General features: G+C 44.8%; 1 protein-coding gene across 1 annotated transcript in view; it reads left to right on the plus strand.

Moving 5' to 3' along the window:
• tarbp1 (TAR (HIV-1) RNA binding protein 1) overlaps positions 1–23,438 on the plus strand; it is a 45,353-nt gene that overhangs the window by 2,759 nt on the left and 19,156 nt on the right. The window contains 16 exon segments of the mRNA XM_070440534.1: positions 8,304–8,594; positions 9,110–9,207; positions 9,388–9,540; positions 9,756–9,896; positions 9,899–10,002; positions 11,298–11,523; positions 11,856–12,058; positions 13,502–13,547; positions 13,549–13,692; positions 13,694–13,701; positions 13,824–13,872; positions 17,830–17,864; positions 19,992–20,115; positions 20,486–20,596; positions 20,718–20,867; positions 21,064–21,150. Coding sequence (XP_070296635.1) covers positions 8,304–8,594; positions 9,110–9,207; positions 9,388–9,540; positions 9,756–9,896; positions 9,899–10,002; positions 11,298–11,523; positions 11,856–12,058; positions 13,502–13,547; positions 13,549–13,692; positions 13,694–13,701; positions 13,824–13,872; positions 17,830–17,864; positions 19,992–20,115; positions 20,486–20,596; positions 20,718–20,867; positions 21,064–21,150 — 1,970 coding nt within the window.

Consider the following 23,438-nt stretch of genomic DNA (forward strand, 5'->3'; position numbering starts at 1 on the left):
TGACTGGTCCTGCCTCAAACCACCCAACACAAAGATCAGTCTGATGTCCCTGCCTCAAGCCACCAACACCAATCCAGTCTGACTGTCCTGCCTTCAAACCCCCCCAACACAATCAGTCTGCGTCCTGCCTCAACCACCAACACAATCAAGTCTGGGACTGCCTGCCTCAACCACCCAAACACATCAGTCTTGACTGTCCTGCCTGCAACACCCAAACACAATCAGTCTGACTGTCCTGCCTCAACCAACCCAACACAACAGTCTGACTGTTCCTGCCTCAACACCCCAACACAATCAGTCTGACTGTCCTGCTCAAACCACCCAACCACAATCAGTCTGACTGTCCTGCCTCAACCACCCAAACACCATCAGTTGATTGTGCCTGCCTCAACCCCCACACGAATCAGTCTTGACTGTGCCTGCCTCAACCCCCCAACACAATCGTTGACTGTCCTGCCTCAACCCCCCAACACAATCAGTCTGACCTGTTCCGCCTCACACCCCAACCACAATCAGTTCTGATGTCCGCCTCAAACCACCCAACACAATAGTCTGATGTTCCGTTACCTCAAGCCACCCACAACACAATCAGTCTGATGTCCATGCCTCAACACCAACACAATCAGTCTGGGGACTGTCCTGCCTCAAACACCAACACACAGTCTGATGTCCTGCCTCAACCCCCAACCAACCAGTCTGATGTCTACCTCAACCACCCCAACACAATCAGTCGGATGTCCTACCTCCAACCAGCCCAAACACAATACCCAATCTATGTCCTGCCTCAACACCCAACACAATCAGTCGATGTCCTTGCCTCAACCACCCCAAACACAAAATCAGTCTGATGTCCTACCCTCAACCGCACCCAACCCAATCATGTCTGATGGTCCTACCTCAACCACCCAACACAATCAGTAATGATGTTCCTACCTCAAACCACCCAACACAATCAGTCTGATGTCCTGCCCAACCACCCAACCACAATTCAGTCTGATTCCTACGCTCAAACCACCCAACACAATCAGTCTGATGTCCTTGCCTTCAACCACTCCAACCACAATCAGTCGGATGTCCTACCTCAACCCACCCAACCACAATCAGTCTTGAGTCCTGCCTCAACCAGCCAACACAATCAGTCTGATGGTCCTACCCAACCACCCAACACAATCAGTCTGATGTCCTGCCTCAACCACCCACACAATCAGTCTGAGTCCTGCCTCAAACACCCCAACACAATCAGTCTGATGTCCTGCCTCAACACGCCCAACACAATCAGTCTTGATGTCCTGCCTCAACACCCCAACACATCAGTCTGTGTCCTGCCTCAACACCCAACACAATCAGTCTGATGTTCCGTGCCTCAACACCCACACAATCAGGGTCGATGTCCTGCCTCAAACCCCCAACACAATCAGTCTGATGTCCTGCCTCAACCAGCCCAAACAATCCAGTCTGATGTCCTGCCTCAACACCCCAACACAATTTCTGCCTCAACCCTCCAACACAATCAGTCTGATGTTCCTACCTCAACACCCCAACAAATCAGTCTGACTGTCCTGCTCTCTATACCCCCAACACAATCAGTCTGACTGTCCTGCGCTCAACACCCAACACAATCAGTCTGATTGGGCCTGCCTCAACCCCTCAACACAATCAGTCGGACTGTCCTGCCTCAAACACCCAACCACAATCAGTCTGACTTGTCCTGCCTCACACCCCAACACAATCAGTCTGATGTCCTGCCTCTAAACCACCCAACACAATTCAGTCTGACTGTCCTGCCTCAACACCCAGACAAATCATGTTCGAGTGGTCCTGCCTCAATCTCCAAGCCCAACAAATCGAGTGCTTATGTGTCGCTATCGCGGTCCAACCACCCGAACAGCGAATCAATCTGATTGTCCTGCCTCAACTCACGCCAACTATGGCAATCAGTGTGATGTCCTGCCTCAACCCCCCAAACATGCTGATATCAGAGTTTTGTTCCTACTCTAAGCCACCCAACACAAATCATGTCGGATGTCCTGCGCTCAACCACCCAGACACAACCATGCTGACGCCTGCCTCAAAAACCCCACCCAAACACAATTCAGTCTCATTGTCCTGCCTCAACCACCCAACACAATCAGTCTGGACTGTCTGCCTCAAAACACCCCAACACAATCAGTGCTGCATGTCCCCCATGCCCTCAACCACCCCAACACAAATCAGTCTGACTGGTCTGCCTCAAAAAACCAAAACCCACACACAATCAGTCTGATGTCCTGCCTCAAACCACCCAACACAATCAGTCTGATGTCCTGCCTCATACCCCCCAAACACAATCAGTCTTGATGTCCTGCTCAACACCCAACCACAATCAGTCTGGAGTCCTGCCCTCAACCACCCAACACAAATCAGTTCGCTGATCTGTGTGTCCTGCCTCAACCCCCCAAACACAATTCAGTCTGTATGTCGTGCCCTAACGCATCCCATCTGAGCAGATCTGTGTATCTGCCTGCTCAACCACAATCACTAATCTACGAGCGCTGCCTTCATACGCACGATACACCCGTATACGTAGGTAGTCTGCCTCCCTCTCCTCATAGGGTGGGAGGCAGGACAGTCAGACTGATTGTGTGGTGGGGTTGTTGGAGGGCAGACATCAGACTGATGTGTTGTGTGGGGGTGAGCTGAGGACAGTCAGGATCTGTATTGTGTTGGGTGTGTGAGGCAGGACTATCCAGACTAGTGTGGGTGTTGAGGCAGACATCAGACTGATTGTGTGGGGTTGAGGCAGGACATCAGATCTGAATGTGTGTTGGTGTGGTTGAGGCAGGGACACAGACTGATTGTGTGGGTTGAGGCAGGACAGTCAGACTGATTGTGGTTGGGTGGTTGAGGCAGACAGGCAGACTGGTTGGTTGTTGGGGTTGTTGAGCAGGGGATCGTCAGACTGATTGTGTGGGTGTGGTTGAGGCAGGACATGAGGACTGATTGTGTTGGTGGTTGAGGGCAGGACAGTCAGACTGGTTGTGTTGGTGGTTGGAGGCGGACATCAGACTGATTGTGGGTTTGTTGAGGTAGGACATCAGACTGTTGTGTTGGGGGTTGAGGCTAGAAATGCGATGCGGTGATCCTGATTGTGTTGGGTGGTTGAGGCAGGACATCAGGGATCGATGGGTTGGGGTGGTAGTAGCGACACAAGAATGATTGTTGGGGGTTTGAGGCAGGACATTCGAACATATGGGGGGGAGCAGACAGTCAGACGATTGTGTTGGGGTGGTTGAGGCAGTGACATCAGACCTGATTGTGTTGGGGTGTTGAGGCAGGACAAGTCAGATGATTGTGTTGGGTGTTGAGGCAGGACAGTCAGGACTGATTGTGTTGGGGGGGTTGAGGCAGGACAGTTCAGACTGATTGTGTTGGGGGTTGGATGGCAGGAAGTCAGATGATTGGTTGGGGGGTTAGCAGGATCATGTCAGACTGATGTGTGGGTGTTGATGGTGTAGGACATCTAGACTGATTTGTTTGGGGGGTAGGCAGGACATGGCAGATACTGATGTGTTGGTGTGGGAGGCCTATGTAGACATCGAGGACTGATTGTGTTGGGTGGTTGAGTGGCAGGAACCATCAGACTGAATTGTGCTTGGGGGGTTGAGGCAGGACATCAGACTGATTGTTGGGTGGTGTTGAGGCAGGACGATCAGACTGATGTGTGGAGGTGAGGGCAGGACATCAGACTGATTGTGTGGGGGTGAGGCAGGACACAGATGATTGTGTGGTGGGGAGCAGGCATAGACTGATTGTGTTGGGTGTTGAGGCAGGACATCCAGGATCTGATTGTGTTGGGTGTGTGAGCAGGACATCAGGACTGATTGTTTGGGTGGTTGAGGGGACATCAGACTGATTGTGTTGGGGGGTTGAGGCAGGGACATCAGACTGATTGTGTTGGTGGTTTGAGGTAGGACATCCGACTGATTGTGTTGGGTGGGTGAGGCAGGACATCAGACTGATTGTGTGGGGTGGTTGAGGAGGACATCAGACTGATTTGTGTTGGGCCAGTGGTGAGGCAGGACATCAGACTGATTGTGTTGGGGTGGTGAGGAGGACATCAGACTGATTGTGTTGGTGGTTGAGGAGGACATCCAGACTGATTGTGTGGGTGGTTGAGGCAGGACATCAGGCGTGATTGTGTTGGGTGGTTGAGGGCAGGACATCAGACTGATTGTGTTGGGTGGTTGAGGCAGGACATCAGACTGATTGTGTTGGTGTTGAGGGGACATCGACTGATTGTGTTGGGTGGTTGAGGAGGACATCAGACTGGTTTGTGTTGGTGGTTGAGGCAGGACATCAGACTGTTGTGTTGGGTTTGAGGCAGGACAGTCAGACTGATTGTGTTGGGGGTTGAGGCAGGACATCAGACTGATTGTGTTGGGTGGTTGAGGATAGGACATCAGGACTGATTGTGTTGGGTTGTATGAGGAACAGGACAGGTCAGACTGATTGTGTTGGGGTGTTGAGGCAGGACATCAGACTGATTGTGGTTGGGGGGTTGAGGCAGGACAGTCAGACTTGATTGTGTTGGGGGGGATCAGGACTACGACTTGATTGTGTTGGGGTGAGGCAGACAGTCAGACTGATGTGTGGGGTTGAGGCAGGACAGTCAGACTGATGTGTTGTGGTGGTTGAGGCAGGACAGTCAGACTGATTGTGTTGGGGGTTGAGCAGGACAGGCAGACTGATTGTGTTTGGGTGGTTGAGGCAGGACAGTCAGACTGATTGTGTGTGGGTGGTTGAGGCAGGACAGTCAGACTGATTGTGGTGTGGGTTTGAGGCAGGACAGTCAGACTGATGTGTTGGTGGTTGAGGCAGACAGTCAGACTGATTTGGTGGTGGTGAGGCCAATGTTTGGTGGGACAGGACACAGACTGATTGTGTTGGGTGGTTGAGGCAGGACAGTCAGACTGATTGTGTTGGGTGGTTGAGGCAGGACATCAGACTGATTGGTTGGGTGGTTGAGGCAGGACAGTCAGACTGATTGTGTTGGTGGTTGAGGCAGGACATCAGACTGATTGTGTTGGGTGTTGAGGCAGGTGACATGCAGAGCTGATTGTGTTGTGGTTGAGGCCAGGAACATCAGACTGATTGTGTTGGGGGGTTGAGAGGAAGGGCGATTGCAGGAGTCAGCAGTAAATGCATGGGTCACATATGAAGCTCATGTGATCTGTTGAGATTTTAGTGATCAGGAGATACTTTTCAGCATCAAGCGTATATAACAATATACACCATAACAACACACACAATAACACACACCACAACACACACCAATACAACACACACCAATACAACACACACCAATACAACACACACCAATACAACACACACCAATAGAACACACCCAATAGATTGCACCAATAGACACCACTATAAATCACCGTTGTATTGTTTCTACTATCAATCACACAATAGTTATGCCTTTCATTGGAAGGAGAGTGTTCTTGAGCAAATCAACAAAAACATTAAAAAACTGGCAAATAAACTGGAGAAATAATGTCACTATTTCCCTGGATTAGTATTAAGATCATTCCATAGACCAGTGGCGTTCAAAACGTTTCAGCCGGGAACCCATTTATTCTGACAGAATTTCTGGGAACCAAAATTTTTTCACAATGATTTCCTAATGACATCACCCCATGCCAGTATTAATTTCAAACTCATGACCTTAAAATCAGTACATTCGATTTTTACATCAAAAACTTCAATTCATAACATTTCTCTTATCAAAATGAAAAGAAACCAATAAATAATTTCAAATTAAATTTTTCTAAATATCTTTCTCAAAAACGTATATTGTCCCATTCAATAATCCATACTCTTAAATGTTTGTTTGGCGACACCCCTGCCGTTTCCCCTCAGCCCCACTAGGGGGTCGCAACCGACTTTGAATATCACTGCCATTGAATGTATTGTATCAAAAAAGATATCAGTATTTAGGCTTATCGTATCTAATCCAAAGTGCACCATTTTACACACTACAGTAACAAAAAAGAGTAATGGACCAATATAAAAGACAACTGATTTGTGTATGTTGGAATTGTTGGATAATACTGCACTGTTGGAACTAGGGAACAAAAAGCATTCGCCACACCGCAATAACATCTGCTTAAATATGTGTATGTGACCAATAACATTTGATTTGACCCCAATATGTGCGTTGAGCAACGTACAGAGAGATTCGTCGTCATTGCTTTATTTATAATCATTCCAGTGTGCATGAAGACAATCACAGAAATAGTTCATAGTAATGTGCTGCTCTACTTCGAAAGTAAAAACCTATTAGTATAGAAAGAAAACATTTAGAAATATATTTAATACACAGGAGTGAATGTAAGATTACAAACAGTGCAAGCATGTTGAACTGTTTTTTACATTTCATTTTTTTGAGTTTTATATTTTAAAAAAAAAAGGACAATACATTGTTGCAGCTATGGCAGACTTGTAATATCATCACGACAAAATACACAATCTTGTATATGTGATGTTCATTTCAGAGCATTCTTTTTATAGACAAACTGACATACAAGGGAAACAAAAGCAAAACATAAGATTAAAAATGCTGTTGGTTATTTTTAATAATGTAATGATGATACATTTAAATTTACACAGGGATGTCAACGTGCAGTAAAGTCCTTTGCTCTTCACAACAGACCATAAGTACTTCTAGAGATACTTCCTGGTTCAAACTATGCCACGATTCACACAAACAAACAATTAAGAAAACTGAAGAAAATGCAATGTTCACCCCTATTTACATACAGCTGTGTATAATTTACAGTTATTGATATGGTTACAATGTGTTAGTACCTCAAAGTAAAAAATATAGTAAAATAGTTGAAAATATAAGACAATTATGTACAAAGTATCTACAAAAGGTTAAAACAAAAAGTATCAAACATGTTCAATAAATATTGTAGAGTATGGTCTGTATTGGGATGATTATTGAAGGCGATGGCCTCCTTCCGTTTCACATGAATGCCTACCAATACCAAATCGATGTCAGACTTCTTCTCTCCCCTTAAAAAGGTCCATAAAGTCCTCCAACATCTCTGTGCAGTCTCTCCCCTGTATCTGAGTCATACAGTAGAGCACAGGGCATGAAGAGGGCCTCATGGTCCTTGATGTAACCGGGCCAGCACAGTACAGTTGGGCCCGGTTGTGTAAAAACGTTATGTTCTACAGTTAGAACTCCCGCTGCATGCAGCCACTCCCCTGTATCGCTACAGTTTCATGGACGGGGATGTAGGTAGAGAACAGGCTTGAAGAAGGACATTGGTCCTCTGTGTTGTTCTACAGTATAAACTCCAACAGCTGTTCGTCTCCCAGTGAGATCCAGAGACAGGCAGTTCATAGGACCTGTGTCCATAGAAGGTGCCCTTAGCCGGGCAGTGGAGGGGAGGTAGTAGCCCCCGTTGTTACACCCTGGGGGGCTCTTAGCGTTACTCTGGGAGTCCGGAGGGCAGGCCAAAGGTGTAGCTGTGGGAGGAGTCAGGGGTAGAGTCGTGCCGGGGGGCGGGAGAGGGGAAGAGGCGAACGTCATCCAGACTCTGGCTGTGGCGGTCCACGCAATGGGATCTTGACTTCAGGATCTGCAATACAGAGAGAGAGAAAAGAAAGCGAGAGAGTGAGTTTATGAAAGTAATAAGTGATGGAAGGAGAGGAACAGTGAGTATCCTGAGAAAGAGGAGGAGGAAGAGGAACATGGAATATCCTGAGAGAGGAGGAGGAAGAAGAGGAAGATCGAGGAGGAGGATAGGGGTCTTACCTGTCCCAGGGTATCTTTGCTGCGTTAGTGTCACCAGGCTTCATCTCTGTCTACCTGATCCCCCTGAATCCTGTTAAAATGACATCACTGTAGTCAGCTAGAGGCAGGTATTTGGACTCCATTTTACACTCACATTTCAATTCAGGGAATGCAAGAATCTGAAATATCATATCATTCTCAGGCCACTGAGTGGGATTAAGAACCAATTGTAATGTTCTTTTATCAACAAACTCCATCTCTGCTAAAGTCAGTACAACTAGAAGCAGTAGTACTTCCCCCAGTGATATATATAGAACAAATGCAAGTTTGATAGTACGTTATTCAAAAACACTTCTCTAATATCCTAATTGTCAACAGGTGAATCAGTTTTTCCAATTACGAGTATTATCCGATCAAGAATATCAACAGGTACAGATACGAGTGTGTGTAGATGGACTCACCTCTAGTATATAGAATAGGTGACTGTACTGATGAACTTTGTTGTGACGTCCAACAGACCAGATAGACAGTGTCCCAGACCCAGGAGAGGCGGAGCTGCTAGCCAAGGCCATCCTACTGTGTGTTGACATAGAGGGGAGGACTCAGAGGAGGTCTGGAGGAGAGGAGACTACTGGTGTCAGCGGTGGGATGGACTCGCTTTTACGCCCCCTACTGGACACACTGAGCAGGCTCCACACTAATGTCTACCTGCCGCTACGCAAGACTGACAAGAGCCTGCAGCTGCTGCTACGATTACTGCAGCTCACACCAGCCAGACATACCCCTGCTGCAGTAGAGAAAGAACAAGGTATCTACTGTACTGTACTGTACTCTACTGTACTCTGCTGTACTATACTCTACTGCTGTACTATACTCTACAGTACTCTACTGTAATGTTCTCTGCTCTACTGTACTCTACTGTATTCTGCTGTAAACTACTGTGTTCTACTGTACTGTGCTCTACTCTACTGTACTCTGCTATACTCTACAGTACTCTATTGTATTGTTCTCTGCTCTATTCTACTGTACTCTACTGTATTCTGCTGTAAACTACTGTACTCTGCAGGACTTTGCTGTGCTCTACTGTACTGTGCTCTACTGTACTGTACTCTACTCTGCTCTACTCTGCTCTACTGTACTCTACTGTACCCTTCTCGACTCAACTCTTCTCCTCTTCTCAACTTGACTCAAGTAGTGATCCATAGCAGTGATTCAAATTGATTCTTAGTAATMATCCATATTGATTCATAGCACTGGAAACATGCAAAATAAGATGTCATTCATTGTTTWWWWWWAAAGTGTTTTGTCTTCTGTCTTATACAGAGGACAGTGTGACGGTCTCCATGGAGACGCTGGTTCTGGGCGTGGTGGAGCCCATTCAGGAGTTCATCCTCCGAAGACTGAGTGGAGAACTACAGGAGGTGAACACACACTCTCACTCATTCACTGTCACTCATTCACTGTCACTCACTCACTCACTCACTCACTCACTCACTCACTCACTCACTCACTCACTCACTCACTCACTCTCACATCCTACAACATTGATCATGTACCTGCTTTTCTCCTCCGCCTGTGTTTTGTTTGTCTGTCCTCTCCAGCTATGTGATATAGAGCGTGCTGAGCTCTACCTGTCAGTGCTGAAGGAGGTGGTGCTGATGTACAGTGTGTTAGAGTGGAACCACTCCAAGGTACAGGAGGCCTATTTCCCCAGACTCCTCAGATACGTCCTGAGGACCCTAGAAGCTGACCAGGTACAGTATTACAGGATCGATCTCCTCTCTCTCAGGCTGCTCTCCTTCACTAGTCAGTTCATYKATCATTGGATTCATGTGTCAATTTGAATAATGGYACATTTTKTTTAGCAGTTAGACTCTGATTTCAAAAAGACTAGTWWTTTGTCATGACATATTGATATTRATCATGGTTTTCACTATAGAACTGTAAGGGACTTGTGTGTTTCTCTTAGATCCCCTCTGTGGCGGGTCAGGTGTCCAGGGCGGTTGCCATGGCGTCGTTGGCCATGACCTGTGAGGTTGCAGCGCTGGGAGTGTTCAACCTCCAATCAGAGACCCGGAGGCTACTGGTCCATCTGTCTAGCTACTTCTACCCCCTGCTCCACCCCCAGCCCCTCCTCTCTCTCTGGTCCACTTCAACCAGCGCCTGGTGAAACCCCAACTGCAGATCCGTCAACCGGGTCGTACAGAACACTTTGTGTACTATATAGTACGCATGGTATTGTTTAAATGCAGATGTACTGTATCATCAGATAATGTGTTGTTGTATATGGGTGGTTCGAGCCCTGAATGCTGATTGGCTGACAGCCGTGGTATATCAAATCGTATACCAGGTATGACAACATGTATTTTTCCTGCTCTAATTACGTTGGTAACCAGTTTATAATAGCAATAAGGCACCTGGGGGTTTGTGGTATATGACCAATATACCACGGCAAAGGGCTGTGTCCAGGCTCTCTGTGTTGGTCACGCTTAAGAACAGCCCATACCGTGTATATTGCCATATACCACACCCCCCCGGCCTTATTGCTTAAGTAAACCACTAGTAAAACACTATAGGCCTTCATTCTTCTGCCAGTCACGGCTCTAAAATTGTGACTGTTTAAGTTCAGACTGTCAGCTTTCATTTGAGGCATTTTCATCCATATAGGGTGAACCTTTAGAATTACACCACTTTCTGTACATAGTCCCCTTTTTATGGGACCAAAAGTATTGGTCAAATTAACTTATGTGTATTAAAGTAGTCATGTTTAGTATTTGGTCCCATATTCCTAGCACACAATGATTACATCAAGCTAGTGACTCTACCAACTTGTTGGATGTATTTGCTGCTTGTTTCTGTTGTGTTTCAGATTATTTGGTGTCCAACAGAAATTCATGGATTTTATTAGGATCTCTTTTAGCCCAAGGGCTTGTCTTCCAAGAGTCCTTAAGAAATGTAAAAAAAACATACAGAAATGTTAAAAACAACAATGGCAAAGTACAAACACAACATCCACATTCCTGTTACCTATACATATTACACCACCCAGCCCAACCCTCCTCCACCCACATACCTCTTTTTTTTTATTTATTAATTAGCAGACACTCTTTTCCAGAGTGACTTACATTTTCATATTTGTTATTGTTTTCGTACTGGTCACCCGTGGGAATAGAACCCACAACCCTGGTGTTGCAAATGCTATGCTCTAGCAACTGAGCCACACAGGACCTGTAACTCATGTGCACATATGAATTTAAATACAACAGAACATATTACAATAACCTCTTAGACCCAGTCTAGTCGKTTAAGACATCTTAACACAGCTATTTGGCAAGTTTAGTTTTTTTTTCTCCCTTCCCTGGAACTAAAAGCTATTTTGCACAGCTCTAATTTGGGTTTTGGTGGCCTTGGTAATCAAAGGTCCCTAGTAGATGTGTTGTCTGGGAGATAGTAGTAATCAGAGGGCCTTGCCAAAATCTCTGAAATATTAAGAGTGTGTCATCTGTCACAGTGTTTCGGAGCAGGGTCCTCTCCTCAAGGACTGGGGCCGTATGGCAGCTCATTTCATCCGGGACCAGTGGACGTGCCTGGGCTACGGGAGGAGAATAGGCCCACCCGGGCCCCTGGAGCTCCCCAGGGCATCAGGGTCCCTCCAGGCTGCTATAGAGGCTCTGTCTCTGTTACCCAGTGGCCTGGTACTGCCTGTACTGGACTTCATGGCCTCMATGTTGCCACAGGTGAGTCTTAGAATTGACTACAGCTGATATTGTCATGTCCACTACCTGGCTGAGACATTTTTTCTCACCCAGCTCTCTACAGGCTTGTCCACACCAATAACCATGTTTAAAGGAATAGTTCACCCAAATTACAAAACAACATATTTCCTTACCTTGTAAGCAGTCTATGGGTAAAGACTGTGAAATCCAAGCCTTGGTTTTGTTTAACAGCTGATTTTGACTGCAACAGTGTTTCAGTGGTCATGTGGCCAAGTCATTTATGTCCTGCTTTATATGGCTTCTGATAAGGCAATATGAAATAGTGAACCTGTATTTCCCCCTCCCCCCACCAGGTGGCGCTGTCTGAGGAGGCCCTGTGTGTAGAGGCTGTGACTGTCTCCTGGAAGCTGGTGCTGGGACTGAGCAGTAACCCTCATGACTTCTGGCCCACCCTGCAGGGCTTTGTGACCATGGTCTTTCACCACAGCCTGCTGGAGTTAACAGAGCAGCAGGCACCTGGGCTCACTGCTACTCTACAACAGGTAACTAGAGGGAGGCATGGGGTATCAACACCTGGGCTCACTGCTACTCTACACAGGTACTAGAGGGAGGCATGGGGTATCACACCTGGGTTCACTGTTACTCTAGCAACAGGTAATAGAGGGAGGCATGGGGTATCAACCCTGGGCTCACTGCTAGCTGCTACAACAGGTAACTAAGGGAGGCATGGGGTATCAACACCTGGGTTCACTGTTACTCTACAACAGGTAAACTAGAGGGGGATGGGGTATCAACACCTGGGGCTCACTGTTACTTCTAGCAACAGGTACTAGAGGGAGGCATGGGGTATCAACAACCTGGGGCTCACTGTACTACTAGCAACAGGTAATAGAGGGAGGCATGGGGTATCAACACCTGGGTCTTCACTGTTACTCTACAACAGGTAACTAGAGGGAGGCATGGGGTATCAACACTGGTTCACTGTATTCTAGCAACAGGTACTAGAGGGAGGCCATGGGGTACACACCTGGGTTCAGTGTTCTTCTAAAAAGGTAATCTAGAGGGAGGCAATGGGGTATCAACCTGGGCTTCACTGTTACTCTACAACAGGTAACTAGAGGGAGGCATGGGGTAATCAACACCTGGGCTCACTGACTACTCTACAACAGGTAACTAGAGGGGAAGCATGGGTTCAACACCTGGGCTCTACTGTTTCTCTACAGCAGGTAACTAGAGGGAGGCATGGGGTATTCAACACCTGGCTCACTGTTTACTCTACAACACGTAACTAGAGGGAGGCATGGGGTATAACACCTGGGTTCATGTGTTACTGCTAAGCAACAGGTACTAGAGGGAGGCATGGGGTATCAAACACCTGGGCTCACTGTTACTCTAGCACAGGTAACTGAGGAGGGCATGGGGTATCAACACCTGGGTTCGTTACTAACTCTACAACGAGGGTAACTAGAGGGAGGCATGGGGTATCAAACTGGGTTTAGCTGTTACTCTACAACAGGTAACTAGAGGGAGGCATGGGGTATCAACACCTGGGTTACTGTTACTCTACAACAGGTAACTAGAGGGAGGCATGGGGTATCAACATGGGTTTAACTAGAGGGAAGCATGGGGTATCAACACTGGGCTGAAAAAGTGGCTCGTAAGTCGTTCAAATACATTTGACTGTTGTGAGCCGCAGATAGGGCGGACTATTCGCATTGGTTCCATTTTGCGCAGGCTAGCTCAATAAGAGCAGCTAAAAAGTATTTTAAAGAAGATATAAATCCTAATTGAACCCAGGTCTGTATGGACAATCCGTGTTGTGGGCAGGCACGGTGCTAGCATATTCCTAGAAGGATAAAATGTGTGCTTGGATTAGTTTCAAAGTGTTTAGCAAGAACATGTTGTGGTTATTATGATATAAACACAGCGTTGATGTGGACACAACTGATGTGTAATTAACGCCACTACTGACTCCTCTCAATCTCTAGAAGCCGTTGAGTTGATGGAACTCTCCAGAGGCCAAGACCGGTGTATTCAACGTTCTGAATCCAACACTGCTGCCACACCTGGCTGCCCTCTGACCCAGGAAGTGAAGGCGAGAGCCAATCAGATGCCATGTTCTCCAGTGCCCTACTGCAGCCTTGACATCCTGGCTGAGGCATGTGTGTGTATGGACCTGTGTTCAGGAGGCGACCAAAGGTGGGTGTGGAGTGAGAGAGTGAGATGTGAGCGAGGGACAGAGAAATGTGAGAGAGTGTGTTATTGGAGTGGTGGTTGTGGACTGAGGGTCATGTCTGGATAATGGATCGTCTTCTCCATAGGCTGATCCAGGAGGTCCAGGTCTATGTGAGAAGGCTTGGAGAGGAGTGGGTGCCTGCTATAACACTGGCAGTCCCAGGTCAGCTGCTGAACTCACTTCATCTACTTGTACTGTAGTTCTACTATACTGTAGCTGTAGTATAGGCTATACTGCAATAGTTAATATGTCTATATGTACTGTACTGTAGTCTATTGTACTATAACTGTAGTCTACTGTAGCTGTAACTGTAGTCTATAGGTATAAGTACTGTAGTTACTGTACTATACTATAGCTGTAGTCTACTGTACTGTACTGTAGTCTACTGTACTGTAGTCTAACTGTAGCTATATGTAGTCTACTAGTAGCTGTAACTGTAGTCTATTGTACTTAGTAGTCTACTGTAGCTATACTGTAGTCTACTACTACTGTAGCTAGTAGTCTATCTGTACATGTACTGTAGTCTAGCTGTACTATACTGTAAGTCCTACTATGTACTATGGTAAGTCTGACATGTAGCTGTGTATGTCACTGTAGTCTATTGTACTATATGTACTGTACTATGTTCTACTGTATGCTAGTAGTCTACTATCTGTAGTACTGTAATGAGCTGTAGTAGGTCTACTGGTACTGTAAGTCTACTGTACTGTACTGTATAAATCTATTGTACTGTTAACTGTAGTCTTGTACTATACTGTAGTCTAGCTGTACTGTACTAATACTATCTATACTGTAGTCTATACTGTACTGTACTGTAGTCTGATATCTGTAGCGTATAATTGTAGTCTAACTGTAGCTGTACTGTACTATTCTATATACTGGTACTGTTAGTCTACTGTCTATACTTATGTAGTCTACTGTACTGACTGGTACTTAGTTCTATTGTGCTATGTAGTCTACTGTACTATACTGTAGTCTACTATACGTGTACTGTAGCTGTAGTCTAATTGTACTGTAGTCTACTTAGTAGTCTAATTACTGTAGTCTACTATACTGTACTGTAGTTACTATATGTAGCTGTACTGTTTAGTCTACTGTACTATAGCTGTAGTCTGCTACTGTTACTGTAAGTCTACTTAACTAGTACTGTAGTACTGTCCTGTAGTCTTAGTACTGTAGTCTTAGCTGTACTGTAGTCTACTGTACTATACTGGTAGTCTACTGTACTGAAGTCGTCTACTGTACTGTAGCTGTATGTCTACTGTACTGTAGCTGTAACAGTCTATCTGTACTGTAGTCTGTAGTACTACTGTAGTCTACTGTACTGTAGTCTACTGTACTGTAGTACTACTGGTACTGTAGTCTATCTGTACTGCTTACTGTACTATAGTAGTCTAACTTACTGTACTGTAGTCTAGTACGTGCTACTGTAGTCTATACACTGTATAGTCTAGCTGTACTATACTGTAGTCTACTGTACTAGTTGTAGTCTATGTGTACTTAGCTGTAGTCTACTGTAGTACTGTAGTCTATTGTACTGTACTGTACTGTCTATATGTACTGTAGTCTATTGTATTTACTGTAGTCTATGTCTATAGTACTGTAGTGTACTGTACTATACTGTAGTCCTACTGTATCTATATACTAGTAGTTATGTAGTGCTAGTATGTAGCTATACTGTAGTCTACTGTACTAGTACTGTAGTCTACTGTAGTCTGTAATCTACTGTACTATACTGTAGTCTAGGCTGTACTAGTACTATAGGCTGTATTCTACTGTAACTGTACTGGTAGTGCTAACTGTACTATATCTGTAGTGTACTGTAGTCTTTACTGTAGTCTATTACTGTAGTATACTGTACTGATAGTCTACTGTTGTACTGTACTGTAGTCTACTGTACTATACTAGTAGTCTAGCTGTCTGTACTGTAGTCTATTGTACTGTAGCTGTAGTTCAATTGTACTGTAGTCGTACTGTACTGTAGAATGTATGTCTACTATCTGTACTGTAGCTATACTGTAACTGTACTGTAAGTCTACTGTACTATACTGTAGTCTAGCTGTACTGTAGTTCTACTTACATGTACTGTAGTCTACTGTATGTACTGTAGTGTAACTGTAAGTCTGTACTGTAGTCTAACTGCACTGTAGTCTACTGTAGCTGTACTGTAGTCTACTGTACTGTAGTCTACTGTACTAAGTACTGTTCTACTGTACTGTATCTACTGTATTACTGATCCTATGTACTGTATCTGTAGTCTACTATTACTGTAATGTACGTCTGACTGTACTGTAGTCTATATTACTGTACTGTAGCTTCTATTGTACTGTACTGTAGTCTATGTAGCTGTACTGTAGTCTACTGTACTAACTGTAGTCTACTGTACTTGTAGTCTATTTACTGATGTAGTCTATTGTAGCTGTACTGTAGTCTACTTGTCTAGTACTGTAGATCTACTGTACTGATAGTGACTGTACTGTAGTCCTACTGTACTAGTCTGTATGTACTGGTAGCTATACTGTAGTACTAACTGTATCTACGTACTGTATGTCTAGCTGTAGCTAGTACGGCTGCTGTACTGGACTGTAGCTGTAGTCTATTGTACTATAACTGTAGTCCTACTATACTGTAGTCTAGCTGTACTATACTGTAGTCCTACTGTACTGTAGTCTACGTCTGTAGTCTCTACTATATGTAGTCTACTGTATGACTAGTCTACTGTACGTATCTTAGTCTGTTGACTTGTAGTCTATTGTACTAACGTAGCTATGCTATCCTACTAGTTGCTGTATGACTGTAGTCTACTGGTGACTGTAGTCTTGTCGTCTGTAGCTTGTACTGTAGCTGTGTCTATTTACTGTAGTCTTACGTCTACTATACTGTAGTTAGCTGTATGTCTACTGTAATACTGAGCTGTAGTCTAACGTACTATGACTGTAGTCTACTGCTACTGTAGCTGCCTTAGTGTACTGTACTGTACTGTAGTCCTACTGTGACTGTAGGTGTCATATGACTGTAGGTACTGTAGTCCTACGATACTTATACTGTACTCTGTAGATATGTAGTCTACCTGGTACTATACTGTAGTCTAACTACTGTACTGTGCTATATAGAGTTCTAGTACTGATAGGTACTGTAGTCTACCTACTTTGTCGCTGTACGAGTACTGTAACTTACTATACTGTAGTCTACTAATATACTGTACCGTCTGCTGACTTACTATGTCACGTTGTAGTTTCTATATGTATCTACTTACGTCGTAGTTCTACCTGTACTGTAGCTATGCTGTTCTGCTACTGTAGCTACTTAACTAATATGTAGTTCACTGTATGTTCTAGTACTAGTAGTCTGACTGTAGCTTACTATACTGTAGTCTACTGTACTATACTTTACTCTATACTGTTAGTCTACTGTACTGTACTAGTCTACTGTACTATACGTGTCTAGTACTATCTGTAGCTATGTAGGTGCTGAGCTGTACTATACTGTAGATCTACCTACGGTACTGTAGTTCGTACGTACTTGTACTGTAGTCTACTGTACTATACTGTAGTCTACTGTATTTTGTTCGCTACCTGATTACGTAGTCTACTGTACTATAACTTAGTCTACTGTACTTACGTAGCTGTAGTCTACTGTAATTAGCTGTAAGTCTGTACTGTGTATCACTGTAGTGGTGACTATACGACGTGAGCTATTGACATGTACTGTAGGTCTACTGCTACGTTTAGCTATAGTGTAGTCTACTGTACTATAGCGTAGCAGTGCATGTAGCTTGTACTGTATTATGTCTATTGTATCTTAATGTATACTGAGTTGTACTACTAATTGTAGTCTACTGTACTGGTTCTACTGTAACTTTACTGTAGTGCTACTCTACTGTTCTAGTCGTTACTATCTGTGACTGTTACGTCTACTGTTCTGTAGTCTACTATACTTGTTAGTGTCGTTCTGTGCACTTTTAGTCCTTACTGTCTGTACTGTAGCTCTACTGTACTGTGCGTCTACTTACTGTATATCTGCATTCTGAGTCTAGTGTATCTGTCTGTCTAGACTGTTCTGTCCGTCTACTGTTCTAGTCGTTACTCTAGTCTGTCTACTGTTCGTCTAACTCTACTGTTTGGTCGTCTACTGTTAACTGTTCTATGTCTTACTGTACTGTTAGTCTGTCTGTCTCACTCTACTGTTCTGTGTCTACTGTTCTGTAGTCTACTGTTCTGTCGTCTACTTACTGTAGTGCTACGTACGTCTACTGTCTGTCATCTACTGCTCTGCTGTCGTACTACTGCTACTGTTGTCTGTCGTCTAACTGTTCTGTCGTCTCACTCTACTGTTTGTCTCTACTCTACTGTTATAGTCGTCTACTCTACTGTTCTGTCGTCTACTGTTCTGTGTCTACTGTTCTGTCACTATCAACTGTTCTGTCGTCTACTTACTGTCTGTCGTCTAGCTGTTCTGTCGTCTACTGTATCTACTGTCGTCTACTCTAGCTGTTCTGTCTGTTCTATACTCTACTGTTCTGTCGTCTACTGTACTGTTCTCTCTCTACTGTACTGTTCTGTCGTCTACTACTACTGTTCTGTCGTCTACTGTTCTGTAGTCTACTGTTTGTCGTCTACTCTGTTCTGTCGTCTAGTGCTGTCTTACTGTTCTGTCGTCTACTCTACTGTTCTGTCGTCTACTCTACTGTTGCTGTCGTCTACTGTTCTGTGTCGTTCTACTCTACTGTTCTGTCGTCTACTACTGTTCTGTCTACTCTACTGTTCTGTCGTCTACTGTTCTGTCGTCTACTGTACTGTTCTGTGTCTACTCTACTGTCGTCGGTTTACTGTTCTGTCGTCTACTTACTGTTGTTGTCTACTGTTCTTCGTCTACTCTCTGTCGTTGTCTACTGTTCTGTCGTCTACTGTAATAATCGGTCATATATCAGGTCAACCTCTAATACACGTTCTACTGTCCTGTACTCTATGTACCATGCCTGTAGTCTACTGTACTATACTGTAGTCTACTCTACTGTAGCATACTGTAGTCTACTGTACAATAGTTTACTATACTGTAGTCTACTGTACTATACTGTCGTGTCCTCTGGAGCTCAGTTTGGTAGAGCATGGGGCTTGCGATGCAGGATAGTGGGTTTGATCCGGACCACCCATACATAAAATGTATGCACCCATGACTGTAGTTCTTTGGATAAAGGTGTCTGTTAATGGTATATATTAGTATTTTATTATGTAGTGGGACTGGAACCTATAACCTAACCCCTCAGCTGTAGTGGGATTGGAAACATATCTACACCTGACCCCTCACTGTAGTGGATTGGAACATATCACCTGACACCTCACTGTAGGGGACTGGAACATATACCTAACCCTCACTGTAGTGGAACTAGAACCATAACCTAACCCACATGTAGTGGGATCTGAACATATGCACCTGACCCCTCATGTTGGTGGGACTGGAAGCCATAACTGACCCTGACTGTAGTGGGACTGGAAACATATTACCTGACCCCTCACTGTAGTGGGACTGGACATATTACCTGACCCTCAACTGTAGTGGACCTGAAGCATATTACCTGACCCCTCACTGTAGTGGGACTGGAACATATTAACACTGACCCCTCAACGTAGATGGGACTGAGAACAGTATACCTGAACCCCTCACTGTAGTGGACTGAAGCATAACCTACCCCCCACTGTAGTGGGATTGGAACATATACCTGACCCTCACTGTGTGGGACTGGAACCTATAACCTGACCCTCACTGTAGTGGACTGGAACAATACCTGACTGCCCTCACTGTAGTGGGACTGGAACATATTACCTGACTCTCACTGTAGTGGAACTGGAACATATTACCTGACCCTGACTGTAGTGGACTGGAACATATTACCTGACCCCTCACTGTAGTGGGACTGGAACATATTACCTGACCCTCACTGTAGTGGGACTGGAACATATTACCTGACCCCTCATGTAGTGGGACTGGAACATATTAACCTGACCCTCACTGTAGTGGGACTGAACATATTACCTGACCCCTCACTGTAGTGGCGGACATATTACCTGACCCCTCACTGTGTGGGACTGGAAATATTACCTGACCTCTGTAGTGTATTCAGGCTAATAAAAACATGGAGTCGACCACATCACTGACAATAGTGGACCTTCTTTGTACTATAGTACCAGTGAATGTGTCCCTATTTCTCTGCAGAGATCCATTTATCTGTAAGCTTTCTGTTTCTCTCTGGCAGTGATAACCGGGATGACCAGTTCAACGTGTGTGTTGTCGTGGCGTTCCTCAGCGCCTCCAGCCCCTCTAATCAGCTGCCTGAGAGACTGAATGGAAGAACTGGTTTTCTCCGCTTGCTGAAAAAGGTAAGACCAGGGCGCTTCCTCAATTAGTCTTTCCTCGCGTCCTCTCTCCTTACCTCCTTCTCAAAACGCATTAGAGGAGAACATCCTAGGTTCCTCCTCTCAGATCTTATCCTCCAYTTCATTTTGAGGAGGAGGTGACRAMAGAGGACGGTAGGAATCAAGGAAAGACTGACACAGCTGGAGATTTGGCTTGTTTATAGTCCATGATGTATACTCATTCAGTGTGTGTGTTCATAGCATCACACACATGAATCCAGTTCATACTGCAGTAATATATTAAAGACCACTGTCCATCTCCCTGAGCTCCAACACAGTAGTTATTCGTTAATGTGTAGTTTTAAAGACAGGCCTAAGTCTTTTTCTCTTTCAGGATGAGGCCATATCAAAGTCAAAACAGCGTTACTATAGCAACTCCCTGCAGCATCGTGTCAAGAACAGGGTGTGGCAGACACTACTGATGCTGCTGCCCAAACTGAGAGGGGTGAGACACACACACACACACACACACACACGCACACACACACACACACACACACACACACACACACACACACACACACCTGAATGAACCCTCTATTAACCCTGTGTTTGTGTTCATCCAGGAGTTTGTAGGTACCGTTCTGGGTCGTGTGTTTGAGGCAGGTTTCGTCAGTAACCAGGCCTCAGTCAAGTACCTGATAGAGTGGGAGATGGTTCTAATCCTAGTCCAGTATCCTGAACACATAGACCGACTCTGGACCTGCTTCAGTGTGGTGAGTGGCAGATGGTTCTAATCCTAGTCCAGTACCCTGAACACATTCTGACTCTGGGGCTGCCACAAAAACTGCCATCTATTGTATTGTCACTGAATGAAAACTGGTGTCTATTTTCATTGGCTTAAAGAACTTGTAATAGTCAATATTGATCTAAAGCCAATGTGTCTAATTGATGTGATTTGTGTCTGAACAGGATCAAGAGAAGACCAAGACCAGTGTCTGTACCTTCCTGTCTGTGTTGGTCCACCTCAACATCATCATGCCTCAACTCAAGGAGAAGGTAAGATCCACATGTCACCATCATGAAGTAAAACCTTCAAAGCACAGGGGACTCTTCCTCCTCTCCTGAGCCCCTCTCCTCCTCCTCTGTGTCCCTCCCAACCAGGCAGTGGCTTAAGGCCATGGACACGATCCTCCAGTTGTGTTTCAGTGTGTTTCAGCCATAACTTCAGTGTTCAAACATATCGAGAGAGAGGATTACATTCATAGAGAATAGCCCTACATCATAATGCATTCAGTAAGAGATAATGATGCTGTGGTAAATCTTAATTGATCCAATACATGATTAACAACAATACAATGAAAGTGAAAAATGTAATACAGTGCAAAATTGAATTAAATGTAATCAAATATATTTAACAAGGTACTAGTGTTAACAGACTCGGTACAGGTTTGTCATCGTAGATGTGTCTAGTTCTCCACCTCCATGTCCCATATTAAAGGTTGACTTTGGAGAAAACTCAAAGAATGCAGTTAACTGTGTATGATTCAATGCACCGCCATACACTTCATTTAATTGCTTAAAAAAATGAAATGGATGATACTACATTTGGTTACAGAAGTGCATTTCTTACCGATCTCTACAGCTTCTGTCCAAAACTAAATCCTCGGAAATGATGTAACAAATACTGACGGAAGTAAGCAGGCAGACCCTGAAAAAGGGCGAGACGTGAAGCTCTGACGCTTTCACTAATCACCTCTCGCGACATATACTTAGAGCTGTGGAATCGCTAAGTAAACTCATCTTCCGTACGTACTCACAGCTAGACTTAACATTATGCTAATTTACTAACTATGTTACGCTAGGCTAAACCGCTGCACACACTGGTCTGCTACAGTGACTTAGTTTCTGCTAAACGAAGCTGACTACGATAGAAGACCGTTGGTGTTAACTAAATACAGTTACTTCTTTCCTGACGAGCAGTGAGTAACTTATTTATCAAATCGATGAGCCACGCAAAGGCCACCCCGTTTCTGTTGCGAGAAATTGAGAAAATTGATTAATTTGATTTGATTTGATTTGAGTTAACCCCTGGTTCCCGGAGGCCGTCATTGTAAATAAGAATTTGTTTCTTAACTGATTGCATAGTTAAATAAAGGTTCAATTAAAAATATATAGAATATGTGAGAACCATTTAGGTCTTTTTGTTCGGGATTCTAACCCTGAAAATCTCTTCTTTCATAGTTACTCAATCACTCTTTTCTCACCCTCGAGTCTCTATAAGAATGGAGATTGAGCGTAAGGTATTTTTATCCAAGTCTGACTAGAAGGGTTCCTTTTTTTGAGTGAGTACAAGAATGCAGCTTTGAACTGTGTCACCTGAATTCAGTGCTCGTATATCACTCTCATTTGTCCTGCCAGGTCGGTGCAGCGCTGATATTTGCATTGATCTCTTCACCAATCATGCCCTTTGTCAAGAGAACATCTGCTATGGCAGACACATTATTGACTCTTTGAATGAGCTGTGGTCTGAATTGATCAACAAAACTCAATGTCTCTTGTGGATGAATCCATCTCTGTATTCATCTGTTCGGTATTTCAGCTTTCCATAAAGATTCTCCCTTCTCACTTATCAACTCCATCGAGCAATCCTTTATGTACTTCAAGTAGTTTGGCCTGGTGCTTCTCAGCTTGATCTTTTCTGGCGTAATCGAGGTATTGACACGAGGTCTTGAGGGTGAAGCGACTCCCCTTCGATGGGACTTCTCCGGCTTTTGGCTTTGGAAGTCTTAAGAATCCATATGACTTCTCCTGTGCCTCCACCTCCCGTGCTAGAGAAGGATCCATCGGATCAGATATGTGTGTAAGGTGAGGAGTGCTCTGGTGGACCTGAAGATCAGAAGGTCACAGTGCACTCTCCAATGCAACCCACGTCTCAGTACCAAACCCTGCCAGAGAAGGAGGGATGAAGAGTTTGGCGTGGAACCGCGTCACCTCATCCACTTCTTCCACAAGCACTCTGTTGTCTTTCACATGTAGAACCTTCTGATTGTCTTCTCTCAAGGAGGATTGTGGGTAGTCTGGATCTATACAGACAAAGTGTGGCAGATAAATTTCTTCTAGTTTGCCAGAAATCATTGTGATGTCCAGTAATGGACCTCCTTCTTCAAACCGCATGTTGTTCAGAGTGGCCTCCTGGGAGCCTCTGTGAGGCTCCCAGGAGCTGAACTGGTATCGGCAGCCTGATTTGCTCTCACATACCCCCGCAGCCCTGATAAGATGCACTCGTAATGCCTGCTGCAGAAGAGTCAAGTGTGTAGACGGTGGTCTCATCCTCTGTAGACACG

The sequence above is a fragment of the Salvelinus sp. IW2-2015 genome, unplaced genomic scaffold, assembly GCF_002910315.2.
Source record: "Salvelinus sp. IW2-2015 unplaced genomic scaffold, ASM291031v2 Un_scaffold2634, whole genome shotgun sequence".
NCBI classification, from domain to species: domain Eukaryota; kingdom Metazoa; phylum Chordata; class Actinopteri; order Salmoniformes; family Salmonidae; genus Salvelinus; species Salvelinus sp. IW2-2015.